Genomic DNA, 26,513 nt, shown 5'->3' with positions numbered 1-26,513 from the left:
AATACTAACCATTGTAAAAGATGCTAGGTGGAACCCTTAGGTATTGGTGTTGTAACGGATTTACTACTGTGTATTTATTGTAATATCAGTGATTGTTCAACTTAAATGTATATGTAGAAATGCATGTAACTTAAAGTATTAAATGTGTGTTGCGAAATTTCCATTGATTCTCTAAATTTGTAGAAAATTTTCAAGTGTAAGAATCAGCAATGTACGATGTATGTAAGTAAAATAATGTTGCCAAATGAACATCAGAAAACCTCGCCTAAAGTCTGTAATTCGACGCGCCAAGAAACAATTTTATAATATTATTTTGGTTTGCTATAATTGTTATACTATAAACCTCGAAAGCTATAATTATGATTAGCGCTTATTGATCGGGAGGGTCCAGATACTCGATCAGGAACATTTATATATTTCAAACATTACGAACCATTCAACGTCAGTGAATTAACTACGACATTAAGTATCTTCTTTTGTGAAAAACTCACGTGTGAGCATGAGGAGATAGCTTACTCGGTGAACTATACAACTATCAATTAAAAATTCATTCGCTCATCGTAAGCCGTCGATAAAATATTCAATTTCAGACCAGATATAAGACATCTTTGTAGGCTTGTAAAACATTTGTACATAAATCACAATTTGTGAAAACTATTTGCAATAACCGTTATTATATATTGTGTTGTTGTTTATATATTAAGATATATTTGTGTTTAGAAAGGAAATTGTATCAATCTTATTAACAATTATCATATATTTGACACATATAGGCATTTAATTAACTTCTAAATTCAAATTCAGGGTTAGTTGAAATCGTAATACTTAATACAAAAATGTATTCTCAAGACGGCTAGTACGTGTATTAGAACTTTAATTAAAAGAAAGTTCAGAACAACGTTTCGACCTTCTTGGGCCATCATCTTCAGGTTAACAAAAAGAGAGTTTGCAAACGTTTTTACTTCAAGTGAGTTTTCGTCATCACAGAATACCTAACATTACAAATCGGAAACTCGTTTGAGACGGCATATAATACGTAAAAGTGTGTGTTTATTATATAATTCAGGGATAGATTCACTTATATTTCATCGATTGTTTTGAGGACCTCCGATTATAAAGGTTTTAAACATAATGCATGTTTTTACGTATTCTGTTTAGTTATGAGGTCAGACTTCTTATTCTGCTTCAGTTGTATCTCAGTTTGTTATATTGAAAAGTACATGCTTACCCATATAGTTTTCAAATACTCGCATGTGATAAGATGTTGAAACGCCCATTGTTTCCTGGTTATATATGTTGTTATTCTTTTCACTTTTGGACAAAGTTTGAGCAATTTACAGAGAGCCACATTATTCTGCAACCTTTTTCCCCTTTACATGGTTTGAATGAAACAGCATGGTCTAGCCTTTTGCGAGATGATTTTCACGTTTCTATTTATGCATATATAAACAAATGCACACACACACACACACACACATCAATGTTGACACTCAAAACACCATGAAAGTTAAATTATTTCATTTACCATTGTAATTGGCAGATTATATACCGAAATACATTAGTACAGAGTTTTCTATGGCCAACTATTATATAGTTTTTATCGGATTTTCTCTGCTATTCTGGGTGATGGATTCAACGTCAGATGTATCATTTTAAACTTGAAATGGATGTAAGAATGATACTATTTACTATGTGTTATTAGCCATGGTATAACGGTCCAAAGAATGGCTTTGAGGGATTTTGGCTTTTTTTTCAAGTATAAAGTAGTTATTTGTTTGTTTGGGAATTTCGCACAAAGCTACTCGAGGGCTATCTGTGCTAGCCGTCCCTAATTTAGCAGTGTAAGACTAGAGGGAAGGCAGCTAGTCATCACCACCCACCGCCAACTCTTGGGCTACTCTTTACCAACGAATAGTGGGATTGACCGTCACATTATACACCCCCACGGCTGGGAGGGCGAGCATGTTCAGCGCGATGCGGGCGCGAACCCGCGACCCTCGGATAACGAGTCGCACGCCTTACGCGCTAGGCCATGCCGGGCCATAAAGTAGTTAAAACTCGTAGCTATGCCATATACTAACCAATTTGAGATCTAATTACAGTTTTCGACTTAAGAGATCAAGCTTTTTCGACTGATGTAACTTACCACGCTCAAAGTGTAATATAGTACATATATATAATATATATCTTACATAAAGATATTTCAATTTGAGGGCAGACTGGTGAAAATCCTGATGAGTAATAGAATAGAATCATGTGTATGGACGTCCCATAGCTGTTATTGCTGGCGCACAAAAATAGTAAAGGGGGAAAAGTCTCACATATTAAGTCAGTATGATTATTCATAAAATAATTTTGGGTCCACGGCTGATGAGGATTCCCTCGTATTTTAGATACTTCACATTAGTAGTTGTTTTGCTTCTACAGCACATGACATGAATACACTTGCGTGTGATTAGATGGACGCAAATACATTGGAAACTCGTATATCGAATGTTGCAACAAATAACACTGCAGAACAAAGATTTTGCTTCTTGAACACTGTTGGGTGTTTCTTAGAGGTTTTTGGCTGCTGATCACGAAAATCATATCCAAATTTGTCCATCACGCACCATTTCATCGAAATCTTCCGTTTTGCTACAATGGAAAAACGATATCAGGGCAACTGGAATCCGTCATTTCTTGCTGACTACTGTTGGACACTGCAACGTCATATACCGGACATTGAATAAAACCAAAAATCAGGAGCAAAACACTTTTAATTATGTTTACTTAATAGCGTATTAGAAACACAAACTCAATTAAATATGTTATTGCCGGTAAACAGTTAACTGTCTATTTCTCAGAGTTCCAACGTGATGAAACAAAATTAAAACTATATTTGTGCATACCCATCAGATACCTGTCACAATCAGCAAAAACTTTTCAGGAAGCAAATCTTTTCAAAAAATTGTTGTGCAGTGTAATTTTTCCGTTTTCAAATCCTCTTCACCAATTCTCTCGAATAATCTTAACGCTAACTACCTTTTGTTGGCAGTGGTAGATAATTTCAAATTTTAAGCAGTATTAGATGGATACACATGTAAATAGCATTAAAACACTTACTTTTGTCTAGGAATGTGTTAGTTTCATAGTATTCGTAATACATTGTACATGTATACGCACGAGAGTATGACGTAGACTTGATGTTTTTTGGTTTTTATTGGAACGTTCTAGTCTTTTTCAAAATAACTTTGTTCTTTAGTATTGCTATTTTAAGCTTGGTAATTAACAGCAACAAATATTTGCTAACAATTTCATTAATATAGATTAAGAAATAAAATTGGAAACGATTAGGGATAGGAAAATTCAAGTTAAAATTAACTACTTAAACAAAATGGAAAATAAGTCAAATTTGTCCCCTTGTACAACAAAAAAAGGAACTGTGATTGAATGACCGCTTTCAGAGGTGACCAAATCTGAAGAGTAGCCGCTTAGAGGGGTTCCACTGTAATTAAAATAATGAGTAATAGTGTAAGTTGTAAACAAAAACTAAGGTGTTTACGTAATTTTAGTTATTTAAAAAAAATATGCTTGTATGTGGTTGTTGATGTGTTTGAATTAAACATAGATCTACACAGTGGGATATCTGTGCTCTACCCACTACGGGTATTGAAAATTAGATTTTTAGCACTGTAAGTCCGTAGACACATCGTTATGCCACTAGCGTGCGATTGTATGCAAGTTATTGAAATTTTATAGGAAATCATAACGAAGCACAGTTATTGTTGTTTTGGTTGAATTGTATTTGTTCAGAAGACTTTAAATAAGCATTTTTAAGTGTAATGTATCCGTAAATTTAATCACCCATCGTATGCCACGTCAGAAAGTTAAAAAATTACGGTTCATCAGAATCATTTAAAAGGTTTGTTTTGAATTTCGCGCAAAGTTACACGAAAACTATCTGCGCTAGCAGCAGCTACTTTGGCATTGTAAGACAAGATGGAAAGCAGATAATCATCAACACCTTCGACAACCCCTGGGCTACATTTTTACAATCTAATAGTGGAATAAACCCACACAATACATATAACGCCCCCACTAATGAAAAGGTGAGCATGTTAGCATCCTAACATTTCAGAGTTGTTGTTAAGTCACTAGGAGAGGGGAGTCGTAATACAAATTTAACCTAATATGTTCTTTAATACACTTGGCTGATGATGGAGTAAAATGTCGTTTATGGTGATTAAAAATAGTTGCCAATTGTAAGTTGCCATACATATGTCTTATAATATAAGAGCAGTAGAACCTTTGATCAGGCCTGGCATGACCAGGTTGTTAAGGGACTCGACTCTTAATCTGAGGATCGTGAGTTCGAATCTCTGTCACACCAAATATGCTCGCTCTTTCAACTGTGACGGTCAATCCCACTGTTCGTTGGTAAAAGAGTAGCCTAAGAGTTCGCGGTGGGTGATGATGACTAGCTGCCTTTCCTCTAGTCTACCCCTGCTAAATGAGGAACGGCGAAAGCAGATAGCCCTCGTGTAGCTTTGCGAGAAATTCAAAAACAACCAAACTTTCGAACAAACCATATGCGATGCAGCAAGAGGTGTAGATTAATAAAGAAACAAACGTTTTTCTATCTTCTCACAGATATATAGCATAGCATCTTCCTTCACTATGCAATAAGAATACAAAACCTTTCTGATGACCACTCATCTTGATCATAGCCCTGCAGAAAAGTTTTTATTTTCTGTTTGCTTTAGAACATAGCCAAATTAAGCTATCTGGTATGGGAAACTGAACTCCGAACTTTAGTGTTTGTAAGACCGTAAAGTTACTACTCATCCACCAAGGGACACCTTTATTCAAAAGAATCCGCCCAAATAAGTCAAGTCAAAGTACACGTCTCTTCTCCGCTAGTTTTCCATAACCTACCTAGTATGTAAAGACGATGGATGTTGAACAGTCCGATTGCGCAGAAATACATAGGCAATTTGACATATGTCTTCATATGGAGAAGCATGAATATCTGTCTTATTCTCCAGCTGCTTGAGATTGCGACGATTAGAAAATAAATATTGTGGAATTAAGTTGGATATACACGACTTGTGTTCGTGGATTCTTACCTGTTACAAGTTCCGCTCTTTTACTTACTATTGTTGAGATACGACTTATTGCAAATGTCGTACTGGGTGGCCCTAGTTATATAGTTGATTCAATTTTTGTTTTTGTTTCTCAATGTCATTCAGTAACAAATGATATCTAATGTAGCGTTTTACTAGATACAAAACTCTAAACAGTATCAGAATGTAATCCTAATGCATTTCTTTTAAAGCGGCTATTGTTGTTATTTAACTTTAGATTTATATATTGAAACTCATTTTCACAGACTGTACTAAATCATTTGTATTACAACTCATTAACTAAAGGATATCATTAAAGTTTTTGTCTTTCTTCAAGTAATGTGTTATGATTTGTATTTATTACAGAGTTGTCCGTAATATCTAACTGATGACAAAAGGGATGTCAGACGGTCAGCAATATCTACAATTCACCATCTGCGAAAAAAGGTTGATTTATCATAACTCATCCAGAATTTAAAGTGAGCGGCTTATGTTTGCGGTGTTGTCCGGATTCGAACCCAACTCCGAAATCCAGAGCTCTACCCATGCTTTATATTGTTGTTGTGAATTAAGCACAAAGCTACACAATGGGCTATCTGTGCTCTGCCCACCACGCGTATCGAAACCTGGTTTTTAGCGTTGTAAGTCCGCAGACATACCGCTGAGCCCCTGGGAGGAGCCTGCTTTATGTTACTGTAAATGCAAGATGTTAGAGCTCCTAAATGTTTATAAGTAGGTGTGATATAGGTATTTATTCAGATGCATGTTATAAACCTTAAAAATAAAATAAAGTAAAACATAAACACAAACTTATGTATCTATTTTTTGATGATTAATATTCGGATAAAAAGTAACATTGAATTTACTTTGATGAATGTTCAAGGATATTTTACTGTTACAATTAAAACTAAAACCTTTGTATAAAAATCAGAAATTACAGTGATGGTTTGTATTTTTTTTCATAATTACTCATCTATTGCAAAATTTAAAAATATTATTTTCGTTATGGTATCGGTACTTCACGAGACACTAAGTACTTGTATCATAAACACTTGTTTATTATCTTTTCCAACAGTACATGTTTAAAGAAGATTTTTACGCAGATATAATTAGACATTACATGGAAGACTATTTATGAAACATAACACTGAAATTAGTCTTTTTGCAGAATGTGTTTGTCTTGTGGGTATTTTGTTTTGTCTTTAGGTGTTGAGTACAATTTAATACCCAAATTGCGCACATAAAACATTTATTTTACGTATGACAAGCTTTTAAATTTATATTATAAGATAGGTATAAATAGTATGACTTAAGATACGCTATATTCAAAGATAACAAATAACAATTAATTATTTATGTATTTATAACGGAATCTATGAACACTCACAAGTACAATTGTTATTGAAATTATTCATGTACGGTTGCGTTCAGGTATTGTTTGTGATTTTCATAAACATTAACGAAAAATAAATATTTTAATTTTTAAAAGTTTATAAATGTTCTACGTATCTGTACTTACTCACTTCTGAACACTGAAATTATATTCATTTTGTCTAAACTAGATTATCGGTACGTTTTGACATATCTTGCAATAAAAGTTTCTACTGCTGTTGAAGAAGTCTGCACTCCTTACATGTGGTTACATCTGTTGCATTAATAAGATTTCCTTCTTGTAATCCAACGTGAATGCAAGTGGTTTCTTAATATTGGTTATTTGCGAACATATCCGTGGTATATTATTTTATTCCTACCTTTAGATGCTCGAGATAGACATGGTATTAGACAGCTTGTGCATAGTGATATTACTTTCACACGCTCGTTCTTCATTGTCATGGAAACAAACATTTTTACTTTAGCTTGTTGTTCATTTAAAGTTGTCGATCTTTTCAATTATTTGACGATTCAGTAATTCATGATGGATTTTTAAAACACAAGAACGTTTATATTTCTACGTGATGTGTATATTTTCAAATATGCTTCTACAAGGAACATTAGGTTTCTTTGTTATTATTTTAGCACCACCTTACACAATATGCTATCGGGGAATCGAGTCCTGGATTTTAGTGATGCAAATCCTACAATGAGTCATTAGTCTTTGTACAAGTATTAAGTTTATTTTGAAGAATGTCAAATATTTTGATTGAATTAGTTCATGTTAAAAATCTATACAGCATCGTCACCTTCCATATATATTCCAAATTTCAGAGTATTTATTAGCCATTTTATACCTAAATCAATTAGAATACACGAATAAGCTACTGATAATCGATAGCACGTTACGTATATCAGTGAAATTACTTAATAAAGTGAAGTTAATTTGTTAGTAAAATCCGAGAATTCATCTGATGCACTTAACAAGGCATACTGTAGTACGAGTTCTTTATACAATCTCTTTGAGATAAGATTGAATGAATGTTTTATAGCCAACTTGTCATAAATTTCTATGAGCGAATGAATAGACTAATTATTGTAGCAGTCTTAAACGTGCAGGTTCTGCTGTTACACGGGCGTATAGATACAATGACGTAATTTTAAAATTAAAATATAGTATTTTATATTGTTTTCAAGCAAATGTAAAATATTCATATAATTAGGTTAATTAAGCATTGTAGATATTTTTTGTGATTTTACATATTAAAATATTATCCATGGAAGTAACACGTGCTCTATAATAGACCAACCAACATTATTTGATTTATTCAGTTCAGTGATATTACCAAGCCTGATTAAAGACGAAATAATGACTGTGTGATACCCTCCGGTGAGACAGTTATACGTCTGCAGACTTATACTACAAGAAACCGGGTTCCGATACCCATATATCATTGTGTTGCTTTGTGCTTAACTTCAAATAATCATTCAAAGAAATAAAAATAACAACATATAACTTATTGAATTTATTATAAATACTTTTATATTACACGCTTAGAGTTCATCTTACAATTCTACGTAAAAATATTTTGGAATGTATAAGCATCATTTTTTATTATTAATAATAAAACGACTAAAAATTCAGTACCAAAAAATTCAAGACTAGAGATATCTTGTCATATTTCTTTGAGCTGTCACTGAGAACAAAAAGAAAGAGAACGCTAAATAAACTCTTTTTTGAAACTTATTAATATGTGTTTGTTTCAAATATTTCACTAATTTAACGATATATTCAGTATATCATGTTCCCCGTAACATGAAAAAATTAGCTTCAACGCATGATATTGAATATCTGTGGTTCACTGCATATAATGTTTTGAAAACAGCTATGAAAGCATACAAGAGTGAAAAATACTGATTAACTACAAATAAATGCCTGTTTCATCAATCGCCAACATGGATTATACAACAATATATAAGATGAGCAAATTGTACAGTGCACCAGTGTTTTGTAATTATTTAAACACTGTAGTGTTATTTGTACTGTACAATGCACCAGTGTTTTGTAATTATTTAAAGTGTAATATTATTTGTACTGTACAATGCACCAGTGTTTTTGTAATTATTTAAACAGTGCAGTATTGTTCGTACTGTACAATGCACCAGTATTTTATGATTAATTAAATAGTCTAGTATTATTTATACTGTACAATGCACCAGTGTTTTGTAGTTATTTAAACAGTGCAGTATTATTTGTTGTTATGCTAATGTTACTTATAATCGTGATTGCAAAATGTTGTTACAAATATTAATTTTTACTTCCAACACCTGAACTCAGTCCAGTTTTTCGTGTCCTTTTGACCCTTAAAGTTCCATACAAGGCTGTACAGCCTTAACAACATTTATTATGAAACTTTGTCCAGTAGGTGCAAATATTCCATACGACTATTTTATTTCTTACATGTATCATTTCACCACATGTGCAGTATGCTTGGAATTTCTGTTTTACTTGAAAATTACTCAGTACTAAAGAAATTTTGTTTCTTAGGAAATGACATGATCGACAAGAATGTGAAACTTCCTCTCAGAATGGCACCAATTTTGAGTAGATCTCCAACATCATTGGTTTAGAAACAATAATATCTCTAACGTATTATCGTGTATCGTGCAAAGAGTGTACCTAGAGCGACTTACCTGGCTGAACCTCGTGACATATGTTTGAGTTCGTGACTGAAAATAATGTTAACAGTGAAGGTACCCAGCTAATGAAACAATGCATTCTAACGTTAAAAAGTATGGGCGAAATGAATGTTTAATTAGTTATATTCGTTACTATACTATACTTTCGATCTAAAAAATAATTTGTTCTGATTGAAATTTGTTACTAACTATCATCACATTTGAAGAGAAAGCCAGCTATTGATACTTCTATAAGTAGAAGTTACCAATAGAGACATTTATAATGTTAAAACTATTTCTGTAGTGCTAGTTATTTAATGTATTTCCGATATCAGTCTCATCATTAAAACTCTTTTAATTTCGAACTATAATTCATCGTTAGCGTTGTCAATATTTCAAAATCCTTTTTTTTCCTTGGTTCATCACACTCATCTAACACATTTTGTTTAACCCTTGTTGCTCTGACAATTTTAAATCAATACGTTTCTTAATTGTGGATTCTAATGTTTTCATTATGGCACTTATATGTTTAGAATTAAACGTCAGAAATCAGTAATTTTTTATTTTACCGTCCATGTTAAAGAAAGTTTTAATTATACGTAACAGTTTTAATCTAAACATTAAATGAATTTGTGGATATGCCTTTCTAAGTAGTTGATTAGTTTTATTTTAATTTCAAAATATGTTGTTCTTGCAACAGGTAAAGAAAACACTTTTTTTATAATAATTGTAATCATTTTCTATGAGTACAAATACTGTTTTATTCATATGGTTCGTAGTAACTTTGTTTGTAGTTCTACATAGAAACGCGTTTTTATCAATATCTTTAATGTTATTAAATTATTTTACTAGACTAATAAAGGTTTTATTTATCTTATGTATCTAATATATAGCTTATGTATCTTATATAAAACGTACTAAATTCCTAATTAAATTAATTTTATATAACTATAAACAAAACTATAACAAGTAGAATATAAACCTAAAATTGAAGAAACATTATACGAAAGAAAGAGAAAATAATTACAACATTTCTTAATAATTTAAAGAAACAAGGGTTAATAAATCATAATGAATATAAACTGCCAAGACCGACAGGATAGATGTTTCCTGTTTGTTTGTTTTTGAATTTCGCGCAAAGCTACACGAGAGCTACCTGCTCTAGCCATCCCTAATTTAGTACTATAAGACTAGAGAGAAGGCAGCTAGTCGTCACCACCTACCGCCAACTCTTGGACTACTCTTTTTGCCAAAGAATAGTGGGATTGCCGTCATATTATAACGCTCTACGATTGAAAGGGTGAGCATATTTAGTGTGTGGGGAATTCGAACATCCAGCCCTCATATTACGAGCCTAGCGCCCTAACCGCCTAGCTATTTCAGGTTTATATGTTTCTAAAGGTTAAACAAGTACTTAAGAAATTATGTCTGATAAAACCGATAGTATTTAATATTGGTACTTATAATTGCAACAGGCAGATTTGTTTATAAAATATTGGCATTTTGTATTAATAAATTTACTGTTTCAGTTAGTTTTTTGTTTGTAAAAGATATACAAACGTTAAATTTTAGAAATAAGGTTTAATGAGTTTGCTTCGAATATATAACTTTGGAAGAAACACTCGATATATTTCTTAATCTGGTTTGTAATCAGAATAAGTAAATAGTTCAACTAAAAATTATCTAAAGAGCTATTTGATTGAACTAAAAACAAACACAATTTTTTTTAATCAAGAGATACATTACCAGACAGACGGAGTTGTTATGGACTTAGATTAGCAATAGTATTGCTAATATTTTCACATGTTATTATAAAAGTCCTTGAAAATATTATTTTTCTAAATACCTTAAACCTACCTATTAGAAAAAAAATGCAGATGACACTTTTATTGTTTATAAGCAGAAAGAAGATATAAAAATGTTTTTGGGTTATTTAAATAGTGTAAGATTTACACTAGAACATCAAAAAATAAAAACTACCGTTTTTAGTCGTATTGTTTGAAAATAAAAAAATATTTTGAAGCAAGAAACATATTTAAAAAAATACTTTAACATGTTCATATTTTTACCATAATATCTTTATTCCCCAGTTATGTGAGATTAATTTACTTATAATTTTAGTGCATAGAGTATGTGTAAGACAAATAGTCACTTTATTTTTGTTGTCAATGATTTTAACAACATTAAACTTCTTAATAAAATAAGCTTACAAGAAAAATTATGGATACATTTATCAAATACTATTTGAACAAATAATACTTATACCTTAATATTAATAGTGCAGCCATTAAAGAAAAAACTGTTTATTTCTTTTCTTTCAGAACAAAATATTTTGAAATTAAAAAAGTGGCTTAAAAAGTACTAAGAAGGACATATTCGGAAGTTCACTTAATATTTATAATAAAACCGATATGTCGAATTAAAATGATCTTTAATGTGAAACATTACACACCAGAATTGCATAATTTGTGAGTATTTTTATCAAATTAAATGTTCTAGATGTAATTCTAGCTTTAAAATTAAAAGCAAAAAAAGGTTTTAATTTAAGGTTATCAAAGCATCAAGTATCAAACAGTATGCATTATATTAATGTGATGAACTATCAAAAATTATTTTAAAATTATTTCTATTGATTCATTACATTTCCGGTATGAAGATTAATGAGAGACCTTCAATAAACAGTCTGAAACCAGAAGGAAACTAAATTATTTATCTTAGAGAAATACTGTTAATTTCACTTTACTGTTAATGTCACTTTTCAATTGAAGAGTCTGATCTTCCCATGTCCATTACGTCTATTATAAACAGTTCCAATTTGACACAATTTCCCATGTCCATTACGTCTATTATAAACAGTTCCAATTTGACACAATTCCCCATGTCCATTACGTCTATTATAAACAGTGTTAGTTTGATACAGCTTCTTCAGGTATCAACACAGATATTACAATAACAGAAACGTCTCCTCAATCTATTCTCTAAACAACGTTTTCAAGTCACAATTTGATTTGCACGTGTTCGTCTTGTGGTATATCTGTTAGAGGAGCCACGAGTATATTAAAACCCTACAATTGTGAATAATATGTGCTTCTCTAGGCATTATGCTAGTGTCTTAACGTTGAGTTGGTTGTACCACAGCCACTAGCAGTGTAAATTATTAGCACGAGACTGCACTCTTGTGTAGTTAATTTGTATATAATAAAAATGGAGCAATCCCATAATTTTCCCCGCTCCCAGAATTGACTTAAATACTAAACATTCAAATAATTTTCTTTCTCATCAGTTAAAAAAAAAACTGGTACAAATCTAAGAGTTTCAACGATATAATTTTATTCCTTAGTGGTTTTACTTTCTTCAACCTGTTTTTGATTTTACAGCATCATGTTTATATTTCTCTGATTTCCTGAGAGTTTTAAACCTGCTTAAACCTGTTCTTGATGTATTTGTAGTCCGAACTTTCAATTTTGGATAAACGTTTGGTCTCTACGAGACTTATAAACTTTTTAATACTTGTTCGAACCAGATTTATGTGATGTTTTAGTCTTTAGCAGGATATATCTCCTGCAGACCCTATACCGATTTTTTCTTCTGTATTTTATATTTTGGAGGATTTGCTGAATTTCGGATTGCAATAAATCGAAAAAGTTTGATCTCCTGTAATTATCTTTCAAATCACTCAAGAGATGATGGAATTACGTGCTAACAGTTTGCACTTGAAATAAAAAAAAAATCTCAGAGCGATTCCATGATTTGTTTGTTTGTTTTTGAAATTCGCACAAAGCTACTTGAGGGCTATCCGTGCTAGCCGTCCCTAATTTAGAAGTGTAAGACTAGAGGGAAGGCAGCTAGTCATCACCACCCACCGCCAACTCTTGGGCTACTCTTTTACCAACGAATAGTGAGATTGACCGTCACATTATAACGCCCCCACGGCTGAGAGGGCGAGCATGTTTGGCGCTACTCGGGCGCGAACCCGCGACCCACAGATTACGAAGCGCACGCGTGAACGCGCTAGGCCATGCCAGGCCCGCGATTCTATGAACTGTTATTCCGTGGCTGAAAATAGACTTGGTCACCTGGACGTCCAGTATAACACAGATATTATGTTTTTCGTCACTTCTCTACAACTATCTTCCACGAAATATCAGGCATTACTTATTTTCACATCAGATTGGTGTTCCTATCACTCCAATGGAGTTATTCTTAATGGAAAAAAAATGAAAGGGTGATGCATATTAATATTTATTTGATATAGATGGGATATATTTTTTCTATGTAATTTGGTTTATTTGCCAAAGAGTATTCTGTGAACAAACAACATTATGTTTAAAGTTAATTGAAACTGAACGATTGTATTTTTCTGTGAAGCTGTCAGTGATTATGATTTCAAAGCCAACATGCATCTAAATGTTTCCACGTTTCAATAAAATTCATTTTAAAACATATACCACTTAAGATTGTCATCAAAGGCATGGGTAAAGATTTATTGACGCCACCTTCCTCTTTTGAGTTTTAATCTTCGAAACACGAACTTAAACCTTTGCTTCCAGTTCTATTTAAGATTTATTGATTTCCACAAACCTCTCATTGGATCCGCTAACCACACAATATTCATTTGTCTAGGGAAAAGGGTGCAGTCTGCATAGAGTGAATCCTTGTAACACTGAAAGCGCGAGCATGATGATGAAGTTTAGGGACGAATCAATAAAACCTATTTGAGTTACCTAAGACAAATGTTGTCATTCCTTGAATGCCTCAATACTCCTCTAATGCCTGAATATACATACAATGTGATTACAGTAATGGTTGATTCTCCCAGTCAGCGAGACCAAATTACATTTTTCAAACTGATGAAACTAGAAACCAGAACACATTATTTTCTCCTGAGTCAAAACAATTACTATTTCTTCTTTATCTATATTCTCTACACAATAACTAAATAGTTTTATCCTATTGTTTTAAATTTGAATAATACACTATATGCAGGATTAAAAATCATTGGGTAATTATAAGTATAATTAAGTCTTTTTTTTAATTATTCAACCGTTAACTAGGTAATAAATAAAAGTATTTTCTTAGACAAACAACCGTAGTATTTGATATTATCTTCTTCTGTAATGTTTTAAAACAGCAAGTTAAACAAAGTTTTAACTTTTATCTGCTCAAGTTGTTGGAATTTCGCACAAAGCTACTCGAGGGCTATCTGTGCTAGCCGTCCCTAATTTAGCAGTGTAAGACTAGAGGGAAGGCAGCTAGTCATCACCACCCACCGCCAACTCTTGGGCTACTCTTTTACCAAAGAATAGTGGGATTGACCGTCACATTATACGCCCCAATGGCTGGGAGGGCGAGCATGTTTAGCGCGACGCGGGCACGAACCCGCGACCCTCGGATTACGAGTCGCACGCCTTACGCGCTTGGCCATGCCAGGCCTATCTGCTCAAGAAAAAAAAACTCTGTAATATTATATAAAACAAAACAAATTATATCTGTACCTGTACTAGCATTAATACAATTAAACAGTATAGGATTTCACACCTGTCTTTACATAGCCAATGGGCTTGGAATTGCCAGGTGCTTGGGGTGTTTGATTCGCAATCTTGGGGGCGCGGGTTCGGGTCTCCGTCTCACCAAACATTCTCGCCTTTTCACCCATGGGGGCATTATAATGTACGTCAATACCACTATTCGTTGACGGTGGGTGTTGATGATTATCTTCTTTCCTTCTAGTCTTTCACTGTTAAATTAGGAATGGCTACTGAAAATAACCATTGTTTAGCTTTGAGCGAAATTTAAAACAAACAAAGCCAATAAAATATGAATATCACATTCATACATACTTCAATTCTTTGAAGTTCAAACTTCTTAATGTGCCTTTTTACACTGTTATTAGTGAGAAAAAGATTACTTTATTTGACAAAGTATAATGTATTTTTGCTCCCCAGCGGCACAGCTGCATGTCTGTGGACTTCTGTGATTAATTCTAAATAACTAACCAATTTGCATTTTTACAATTTCCTGATCGGTTTTAATCTGTGAGGGAGAAGTTGTGGATGAAAAACTAAAATACAACAAGCATTCTGTTAAGACCTATCTAAAAACTGCATTAATGCACATTTTCTTTATATTATTATGATTTTATTAAATTTTGTTTGTTTGTTTTGAATTTCGCACAAAGCTTTAACCCACGTGGCCATGCCGGGCCCTTTTATTAAATTGTTAAAGCCTCGTGATATTTGATCGTGACATGGTGGAATAATTACAAAAATGGTCAGTCAGCGAGAGTAATTTATTATTTTTTTGTGATTTTGAATTTCGAGCAAAGCTACTCGAGGGCTATCTGCGCTAGAGACTAGAGGGAAGGCAGCTAGTCATCACCACCCATCGCCAACTCTTGGGTTACTATTTTACCAACAAATAGTAGAATTTACAGTCACATTATATCGCCCCCACGGCTGAAAGGGCGAGCATGTTTGGTACGACCGAGATTCGAACCCGAGACCTTCAGATTACGAGTCGAACGTCTTAACACACTTGGCCATGTCGGGCCTAGGAAGAGTAATAAAACTGAGTATTAATTACAATACAAACTAACTGTTAAAATAAATTTAAAGTGAAACGTGTTAACATAATACACCCACGCGAAAGTCAATTTGTACATAAAATATCAAATTACTCACTCACCACATGCCCCTCCCCAGTGTCATAGCAGTATATCAGAGGATTCAACGCTAGAATCCGCTATTTTAATTAGGTAAATCTTCTCACATATATTTAGTTCGAAACAGTAAAAACTTTAAAGCAAACTAAGTAATTAGACAAATAAATACACACACATATATATATATAACAAATGTGCTAATCAATACAAATACTAATGCGTAAATTGTCAAAGGTTCCTGATTTGAGAGCGATATGGGTTTTCGCAACGGAGTTTGGGCTTCAGTTAGGGTAACTACATAACTAATCAGAGAAAGATTATTTAACTTTTTTTTTTTATCCCGAAAGCTCAATTTTTAAACGAATAATGACGTGAATTGTTTGTTTGTTTGTTTTTGAATTTCGCACAAAGCTACTCGCGGGCTACCTGTACTAGCCGTCCCTAATTTAGTAGTGTAAGACTAGAGGGAAGGCAGCTAGTCATCACCACTCACCGCCAACTCTTGGGCTACTCTTTTACCAACGAAAAGTGGGATTGATCGTCACATTATAACGCCCCCACGGCTGGGAGGGCGAGCATGTTTAGCGCGAACCCGCGACCCTTGGATTACGAGTCTCACGCCTTACGCGCTTGGCCATGCCAGGCCGGCGTACCATAACTGAGACATACAAGGAATTTCTTCCCGAAATTGTCATATAATCTGTGCTATGTGTGAGAAATATGTAACTACATTGAACCTGTATAGCTTCACCTGTCATGAAAATTTAACGTCTATATTTTAGTGGTATATCAGACATTCACGTTTCTTGTTTATAAATAATCATGCTAATTTTTCAAGTTGCGCACGCGATACTTCTATATATTCTCTGTTTGGTAGATATCGTTTGCTCACGCGCCTGACAGTATTTCAGAATCGACTTTTGACGTCAGAGATGCTTTATGAGAACAACAATAATCAGTTATGCACGCAGATACTTGTATTAAATATAAAACTTTTTTTCAGAATGCTTTGCAATCTGTATTTGAAAAACTAAAAGATGTAACAGTTATTGTAATAAAATATAAGTGATTGGTTACACTTAAGTGAATTTAAGAAAAAAAGTTTTATAAGTGTATAACTTATAAGGGCTAATTTTACGATTTTTGTTTATTTTCATCAATTACTTGAATCTAGTTTAGAGGATAAAACTATAATATTAGAATATTATAATATAACAACTTTTTCGAGCAACATTGGACCTACTGATCACCTTGGCTGTTTTATCCTCTAAACTAGATTCAAGTAATTGATGAAAATAAACAAAAATCGTAAAATTAGCCCTTATAAGTTATACACTTATAAAACTTTTTTTCTTAAATTCACTTAAGTGTACTGCCTCTGTAACAAATAACCAAAGGCTTAGCTAAAGATGGCTCCTACTCTGCCAAAATGTATATTTATGTTCCTTAGACCTACTATTCTCTCTGTTAATTGTGAAAAAGAAATGCATCAACTCCCTTTACAATCTTAAATATGTGAACAAGACCCCCTCCTAATACTTCTTTTTTCGAAAAAAAAACAGCAATTTCAGAGATGTTAAACACTCTTTTACGACAACGTTTCCATCCCAGGCACAATTCTAGGATATCTCCCTGAAACCTTTCTAACAATTCAATGTCTTTTCTAAGTTAAAAAGCCCTAGACTCGACACAGTACTCCAAATGTGGCTTAAACAGCGACTTATACAATGTAATTTAGGCTTATATTCTATATTTCTATAGTAGCTACAACCCAAAAACTATTTGTCCTGTCAGTAGCAACAAAAGACCACTTGGATGACTTAAAAGACTGATCAACCACAACACAAATATCGCTTTCTGTCATAACATCGTTAACCTCTAGTCCTAATATTCTCACTGTTAAGTTTGAAAAAAGATGACCAAAGTTTGAAAGTCTACAGATAAATCATAAAAAAATAAAATACAAAAAAGAAAAACATACATAAATAACATTTAAATTATTATCTTTATACCAAGATATAATACAATCATGAAACTTGCGGTTAAAAAGAGCTTGGTTCCTTGGAGGAAATAAAAGTTAAGGATTTGTATTGTTTCTTGTATATGTTTTCATTTAAGAAAACTCAACAGTTTGCAAAAAAAGAAATATATTTCGAGTACCATGAAAATCAAAAAGATCGTTTCTACTTTGGCCTAATTTATATTCGTCTTATGACTTATACGTAGTTGAATTGGGTTGAGTGTAGTCCACAGTCTGTTTGAGTCATGTTACCTCAACAATAAAGCAATAAAGATATAAATCAGTTCTCACACTTTGTGATCGTTAGTACATTATAAGAGCGACGGTCATATTTTACTATTCGGTCAGACAAGACTAGCCAAGAAGTTGACAGTTACTGCTTCTGGCCGCCTGCTTTCTCTCTTGTTTATCTGTTAAAAATTAAAGACGGCTAGCGCAGGTAACCGTTGAGTTGCCTTGCCTGAAACAAATAAACAACTGAATGGATTTTCTTTCATTTGATTGTTTTTCAATACATAAATTTGTTTATCTTATATCAATGTACTGACATACTTGTATAGTATGATTCTCAACAGTCCATTCACGCCCGAGAAAGAATAGTTACGTTCTGCTGTTTAGTAGTTAGATATAGTAATTCACACATCCGAGAATGAATAGTTATGTTCTGCTGTTTAGTACATAGATATAGTAATTCACACATCCGAGAAAGAATAGTTACGTTCTGCTGTTTAGTACTTAGACATACTAATTCACAGACAACTCAGTATTTTAATTCACCTTTTATATTTTTATTTTATCTCTTAACTATATTTTTAATATACAGTGATATACATCTATCTATTTCACTTTGTGATTATTTAAATACATAATTTTTACTGCATGTAAAGAAACTTGCTTGTATAATATATAAACCTCATCTTTGTTTATCAGTTTATTATATTGTACGTTGCCATAAATTTAGCAAGCTACTTGGTAATTTTCTATCTCCGTCTAACTACTTTTCTTGTGTATTATGTTTAACTGTATAAAAAATATCATTATCTGAATATATCATATTAAGCCACATCTCCTAAAGGTAGCCCAGCGGTAAAAATGAAAGCTTATAAAATGTACAATTTAAAGGTCAATCCCTACTTAGGACACAACACAGAAAACATAAACACTGTGCGTCTTTGAACTTAAAAATAAACAATAATAAGGATATAATAAAATAGTTATTAATCATTTATTTAACATATAGCGGTTCAATACACGTTTATTTTCGTTTTGAAATAGTTGTTTAAAAAAAGTATTGTTATGTTAATATCAGTGCATCGACTTAAAATAAAGTGTAACAGTTCATCTTTTTATGTTAATATAACTTGGACGACTTAAAATAAAATGTAACAGTTCATCTTGTTATGTTAATATAACTACAACGTATTAGTAAAAAGCTTTAACAGTTCATTTGAATTCCAAATTTTCATCTCCATCTCTGATTGGTAAGATCTTACTAATTAACTAAAGACAACTGCCCAACCAGAGAAATGTGAAATTAATCGTTTGACAATGAGTATTTTTACAGTAAAAAAAAAACAATATTTTGTACATTTCATGAAAAAAAATACAAAAATAAACAAACACTTTAAGAAACAAACAGATGTAAATTAGTGTTAAACAAAGGCAGTAGAGCAAAACGTTTGCTTAATAGTAACCACTTTGAAATCAAAATGCAAATTCATTTAACTTATTATATTCATCTCAACTGTTTCTTTGGTTAATATGTTGCGCAAACTGACAACAAAGAAAATTGAGTAACTGATATTTTTCGCGTCTATTTTATTACTCTTTCGTGTTTGTTGATTAAAATAATGGTGTAAAGACAAAATAATATATTTAACCATTAAAAATACATTTGCTTTCATAAAGTGCTGTGGAATAGTGTTTCAGATCTCTACAGTCTTTAAGTTTTATTTCTGAGAGTAACATAAAAACTTACTATATATATACATCTTAATTTGAGCAGCAGTAGAAATCATTATTGTGTAAGCATTGTATAGATTTCTTTTCTTATTCACTAAAGGTAAAATTCAAAGTATCGTCTGCGACGTAAAGGTTTAATGCATTATGTGATTAGTTGTATCCACTGTTGCGAACTACAGTCTTGCGTATTCAAGACTCGTCAGTACATCTTGGGTTACAGATTATGTTTTCAATTCTATCTTTGGTGATAAAGAAAGAAATCTATAACATACATATAATATCATTAAACATCTGGCTTGCTATATAATACCTAATAATATATTATGCGTAATACCATAACATGATTCACACACTTAAATTAATTTAGGTTACTATATGATGAGTTACTAATATTAAAAAAACAACATTATCTCTAATCCTCGATGTTCACAATTGTCTTCATAATTCATGTTCTATCCTTGCCTTGTAGGTTTGTTTATTTTATCTGCAATTCATTACAAGACTACAAGAAAATGTTTCCTTTTCACACATTGAAGCTTAATGAGAAACAACGTGTTGCTTATCGATTTATGTGTCTGGCTAAATATCGAAAAGCACAAGGCTCGAACTTAACATTCTTCGCGTTTTCAGGTGTAGGCGCGAAGTAACAGTAAATTCCGCTGTAGGTGGTGAATTTTACTGACTTCCTGCCCTGCTCCTAAGTCCTGGGCCCGGCATGGCCAGGTGGTTAGGGCGTTCGACTCGTAACCTTAGGGTCGCGTGTTCGAATCCCCGTCACACCAAACATGATCGTCCTTTCAGTCGTGGGGACGTTATAATGTGACGGTCAACATTATTATTCGTTGGTAAAAGAGTAGTCGTGGGTGGTGATGACTAGCTGCCTTCCCTCTTGTCTTCCACTGCTAAATTAGGAACGGCTATCATGGATAGTTCTTGTGGAGCTTTGCGCGAAATTTAAAAACAAACAAATAAACCTAAACCTTGGCGTCTCCGACCTTATCATTTAGCTTGTGTCGCAAAAGGTGCTATTTTTGTTGAAAGTACCAAAAGTCGTACTTCATTGGTGAATAATCGTAAATTATTTGATATAAATATGTAAGTCGTATTTACTAATTAAAAAACAAACAAACAACGTCGTAGTGAAGTTAAAATTAGAATGAAGCATTCTTATAATTTATAAGATATAATTCAAACAAGTAACAGGAAGTAATATTACAGCAATAATTTCTTACATTTATTCATCTATTAGGTATCTTTGTTGTAACACTATTTTTGGCCTTATTCAGTTAACATCATGCATTAATATCAGTTTAGAACACTTAAGTTAAGCCTACACTGTTCAGTTTTAAAGGTGGATTAGTTATTAGGTGGATTAGAAGTAAACACTTCTTTTCTTCTGGATATTTCGAGATTGACGTGTTTCATAGTGATGTGAAACATCAATTTTATACGCATTGTTAGAAAACTATGTAAGATTTCTTTTTCATTTGTATAATAGCGCATATTTGCCTAAAATGCTGAGAGAATATAAATAAGTTTAGCATTTATTAAACCGGCACACACACAGATCGGCAATTTACATTGTCACGAGTAGCACAATATATAAATAGTTTCGATTAGCACTCACGTAACTGCTGATCAAACAATAGAAATTAGGGACTTCTCAAAATACTCACCAGTTCTCTTTTTATTGTGATTGTTTCGAAAGTAAACACATTTCTCTCATTCTCTGATCTGAGAAAGCATCTTAGTGTTGGTTTTTCAGTGTTCTTGCTTCAGTACTTCAAAGATTAAATGAGCAGAGCAGAAACACATAAATCGTAACTAAAGTGCAACCCGGTAATAACAACAACTAAATAAATATACTGTTTTTGCGTTACTTCACTCACAAAAATTATTTTGTGAAAGAGCAGTTTCATTAACAAAATTTTGTATACCCAATCCTATGAAAAATGGACGAAATACGTCAGATTAAAACAGTGGCCCTGAATTACTGATATATTTTTGTTAACGTTTCGTCTCTTGCACATGTACTAAAGTAGTGCAGAACAAAACGAAACGAAATAAACAAACAACTTAATCCCAATTAACGTGAAGTTGCTAGAAAGGAAATTACCTTAAATAATGTACAAAAGCACACATCTTTAATCTAAGTGGTAATGAATTATAGACTAACTTATATACAGTTGCTGATTGTGAATTATCTGGGCATTCTACGTATACAAATTTGGATTAACATCCAGCTAGAATTTACTGGTTTTTATCGGGTCAAAGTTAAAGGTGAAGGTCACACAAAGATCTTAAAAATTCAAAACATTCTCCTCTGTTAAAATAGGGTTTCGATATTTTACACATTTTTTGTTCTATAATTCAATGAAAAATAATCGGATTTTCATGAAACTTGTTTGACATATATAGAACATTGTTCCTCATAGTTGAAAATGACGAACACATTTCCGTATTTTTTTTAGAGCTCGTTTTCATCAACACTGCGTGGTAGAGAAATGTGCTCTACTGAGTGGCTCTTTAGTTGCTTATAAGGTTTTGCTTTCTTTTGAATTTCGCGCAAAGCTACACAAGGGCTATCTGCGCTAGTCGTTTCTAATTTAGCAGTGTAAGACTATAAAGAAGCCAACTAGTCGTCATCACCCACCGCCAACTCTTGGGCTACTCTTTTACCAACGAATAGTGAGATTGATCGTTACATTATAATGCCACCACGGCTGAAAGAGTGAGCATATTTGGTATGACGGGGATTCAAACCCGCGACTCTCGGATTATGAGTCGAGTTCGTTTACCACCTGGCTATGCCGGGCCGCTGCTCATAAGGTAAACACCCTTCATTGAGATCATAATGAATAAACACCTAGAAGATTAGAAGGTCAGACCATTATAAATTGATATTAGATAGAAGAGAAAACTCACATACATTTTTATTGTTTGTACATAGTAAAACGTTTCTTTGTTTTATTTACAACGTTTCACCAAGTTACCTGTATCCCATTCCATGATGCTAGGTACACCTAGTGAAACGTTGTAAATAAAAAAAAAACAAACGATTTTTCTACGTCCAACCGATAAAAGATTCTTTGAATGATACTAAAATTGTTTGACATTCCAAAGCAGTGGACAAAGTGTTAACTTATGTTCTACAAATATAGTTTTTGAAATTTTATTTCCATCACAAGGCAAAAGTAAAAAAACCTGAAAAGTATTTGAAAACTTTTATTATTTTTTCATGATTTCGAAATCAAAGTGATGCATCATTTCTTTACGTTGTATCACAAAGAAAATTTAAAATAACTGCAGAAAAACCTAATGAAACACTTATATTTGAAATATTTTACGTTGCCAAAGTTTGCAACCTTTTGTAACTTCATCAATCAAGTTAAACATAGATATAAGGCCTCAGTAGAACAACTTATCTGTATATACATCTGTGTGTGTATTTATTTTATCTTCACGACGTAACAATATATGACATATAATTTAAGATATAAACATCTTATTTACGATCCACAAAAGGAAGCTTATTCTTGTTATTCAGATATTCAAATATCTTAGTTTATTCTAGTAAGTGTATATTATATACGTTAATACAATTTATATCAGAATTAGTTGATGTCGTCTGTACTTGTTAAATAAAGTGGAATTGTGTCAACCAATCAAGTTCTTGAACTGTACTAGTTCAAGAAGAGATACTTTACGTTAACTTTCATTATCAATGAGTAAACTTATAGTGCAGTATTTCTTTAGTACTGATGTTATTTGAAAATAAAAGAATTAATAATTGTAATTATATTCACCATACGTTTTATAATAAACATATTATATACTGATAGAAATTACACTTACGTATCGCTGGGGCATATATGTTTAAGTACAAACAGTCTTCACTTTGGTCGCTTAAAAATGGAAGTAGACGTCTCAAGTAAGACAGTCTTCCAGGTGGCATCTGTTTTAGCGCTTCGGTTTGATTTTGAATGTCCGGAAACTTCTGTGGACAGACAGGGCCGAACATAGACGCGTTTCGGATTCCTCGCCAATGTGGTGGAGTAACTGGTGGCATGAATCTTAAGGAACCAATGGGTGCACTGGCATAGGGCACGCCGTAAAACACCTCAACAGGTCGAAGGTCCTTGTTAGCTAAGTCTCGAATTATTCCTCTCAGAGACCCGTATTTGGTTATTACAACTCGAGAGCTTAAACGGTCTTTTGCACTATTTGCTTGACGAAAACAAATGAAAACACCGAGAAATATGAAATATTTCAATGCATTTTCTTGTATTACTCTATTATACATTTTTATTTCCAGCGCTCACTTTTTGTAGTTAACAAAAATCTTAAACTCTACTGGAGGAATATTTCTACAAGTCAAGTGCAACAACTGACCAACAAACCGGAAAGTCCAGTCCAGTACAAACAATTCAAGACAGCTGATGTCATCCTATAAAAAAATAGACAAATTATTATGTGGTAGTAACAAAGTAGATTTAAAAATACTTTGCTGTACATTTGGCTAAAATATTAAAAACATCTAACAAATAATATTTTAAGGCACGAATTTATTCTATCAGACACATTTGTTTGTTTTAGTGTTACTGATGCAATGCGAACTCGGAGAGTACCAAGGAACGTAAAAACACGCGTCCTTTACCTATAGAGCTGTGAGGTCGTAACCGGTGATTCGATGGTTTCCAGGGAGGCCCGAGGACAGTTCTTTTGTTCCAGTGTTTTACAGTTTAATGTGATATTAATAATTTCTTCTGATTTATCACAGTTCACTCAAACGTTTTCCAGCATCGGTTGATTGGTGGTCACGAACAGAAAGTTGCACATCCACATCTCTCGGGATTCCACGTCAGATTCTATAAGAACCGCACGAGCGTTTCCTTGGAGCGATGGAGAAGAGTGCATCATCTATCCAGGCGCATGCGCTTTCAAAATTGTCTGAATAGAACGAGTATCGATAATAAGAAGTGTGGCTGTATATCTTATTGTAAGTTGCGTAATGAAAATAAAACCTGCAGATATGGACAGTTCCACCGGTGATTGACATGTGTACGACATCTTGCGATAACTAGTTTCTATACGGAAGACCAGATAGATTGGTTTACTCTCGATAGGAGTGGTGTTTCGGATCTAAAACAAGATTGGTATTACGCATAGAAACGTTTGAAAAAGTATCAGCATTGTACCAAGATTTGTATTACATTTAAAAGTGTTTTAAAAAGTATCAGCATTCTGACAAGGTTGATATTACGCATAGAAACGTTTGAAAAAGTATCAGCATTGTACCAAGATTAGTATTACATTTAAAAGTGTTTTAAAAAGTATCAGCACTCTGACAAGGTTGATATTACGCATAGAAACGTTTGAAAAAGTATCAGCATTGTACCAATATTAGTATTACATTTAAAAGTGTTTTAAAAAGTACACTGACAAGGTTGGTATTACGCATAGAAACGTTTCAAAAGTTACGGTGTACTGGCAAGGTCAGTAATACATTTGAAAGCTCCCCCCCCCCAGTGACACAGCGGTATGTCTAAACACTCTTACCCTTAAAAACCTGGTTTCGGTACTTGTGGTGGGCAGAGCACAGATAGCCCATTATGTATCTTTGTGCTTAATTCAAAAACAAAACCAACTTCATTTTAAAAAGCAGAACATATTTTAGTTGAAGTGTTGCTACGAATATCTGTTTGTTTTATTAACAACATAAACATTTGTTTATTTTCTAAACACATTAATGGCACAATATACAAAACAATATACTTACAATTATTAACTCAAACATAATAATAACTATCTTTCTTGCATCTAAATGTTCATAAATCACCTTCGTAGGTACTTCTGATGTGATGTTTCAAACTAATGAACAATCTATATGAAGTTTTACAAGTGAAAGCTAAGATCCTTTTAAAAAAGTTCCATCTCAGTTTAGACTCAGTTTTTATGACCAGGTAAATAAATATATTTATACCCCATTACATTAAACAACTTGTTATTGCTTTAACCAGTAATTACTGTTTGATTTGACAATTAAGTTATAAGCTGGTACAAGTCTTACATTTACTGATTCTATTAAGTTAACGTGGATAGCAAGGCTGAATGTTGACTCAGGGCGTTATTTAAATGCTGTGAAATCTGGAAAACTTAATATTTTTTGTTTATTGCTTTATTACACCAGATCAATGTATAATTTGATATGTTAAATGTTCTACATTAATTGGACGTGGAGAGCTTAATGAATCATTGAATTTTAAATCCGTTCAGCAGAGCTATGATTAAGTCGTAAGTATATGTATATATCTTCACTTCTCTGCGTGTACAGTTAGTTACATATGTGCCTTTATATCCCGTAATCAACTGTATGGCTAATTTCTTTAACTACATCATTCTAACTGAATTACTCTCTGAAAATTAGTTTTTTCAGATCTTGAATTAAGTTACATTGTGATTGCCTTCTTGCTCATGTTGCTTTTGATTTTTGGTTTTCACAGAGTATTAACGATTTTTGCTTTCACTGAATTACACTAAACTCTGCGTAGTTTCAAGTATGAACGTAACATAATTAAAAAAATCATGTTAGCGAAAGTAATGGCATCATGGTTTTCAAACTACTTAGAAAATGACTTATTTTCAAAATAGTTGAGAATTTTAAAAAAGGTTTTGCCACAGCGACCTAAATCACCAGCGTGATACCTGTACTCTG

At 32.8% G+C, this 26,513-nt stretch overlaps 1 protein-coding gene across 1 annotated transcript in view; it reads right to left on the bottom strand.

The window, feature by feature from the left end:
• The window catches only part of LOC143232422 (neuroligin-4, X-linked-like), a 128,522-nt gene extending 103,836 nt beyond the window's left edge, over window positions 1-24,686 (bottom strand). The window contains exons 1-2 of the mRNA XM_076467869.1: window positions 24,456-24,686; window positions 23,654-24,245 (exon numbers count right to left, since the gene is read on the bottom strand). Of these exons, the coding sequence (XP_076323984.1) occupies window positions 23,654-24,101 (448 nt within the window). The 5' untranslated portion in view covers window positions 24,102-24,245; window positions 24,456-24,686. The remainder of the gene's footprint in view (window positions 1-23,653; window positions 24,246-24,455) is intronic.
• Between the last annotated feature and the right edge of the window lie 1,827 nt (window positions 24,687-26,513).

This window comes from Tachypleus tridentatus, chromosome 11, assembly GCF_004210375.1.
Source record: "Tachypleus tridentatus isolate NWPU-2018 chromosome 11, ASM421037v1, whole genome shotgun sequence".
Taxonomy (NCBI): domain Eukaryota; kingdom Metazoa; phylum Arthropoda; class Merostomata; order Xiphosura; family Limulidae; genus Tachypleus; species Tachypleus tridentatus.
Note: the sequence above shows the minus strand (reverse complement) of the source record. Positions and strands in the feature narration are given on the sequence as shown.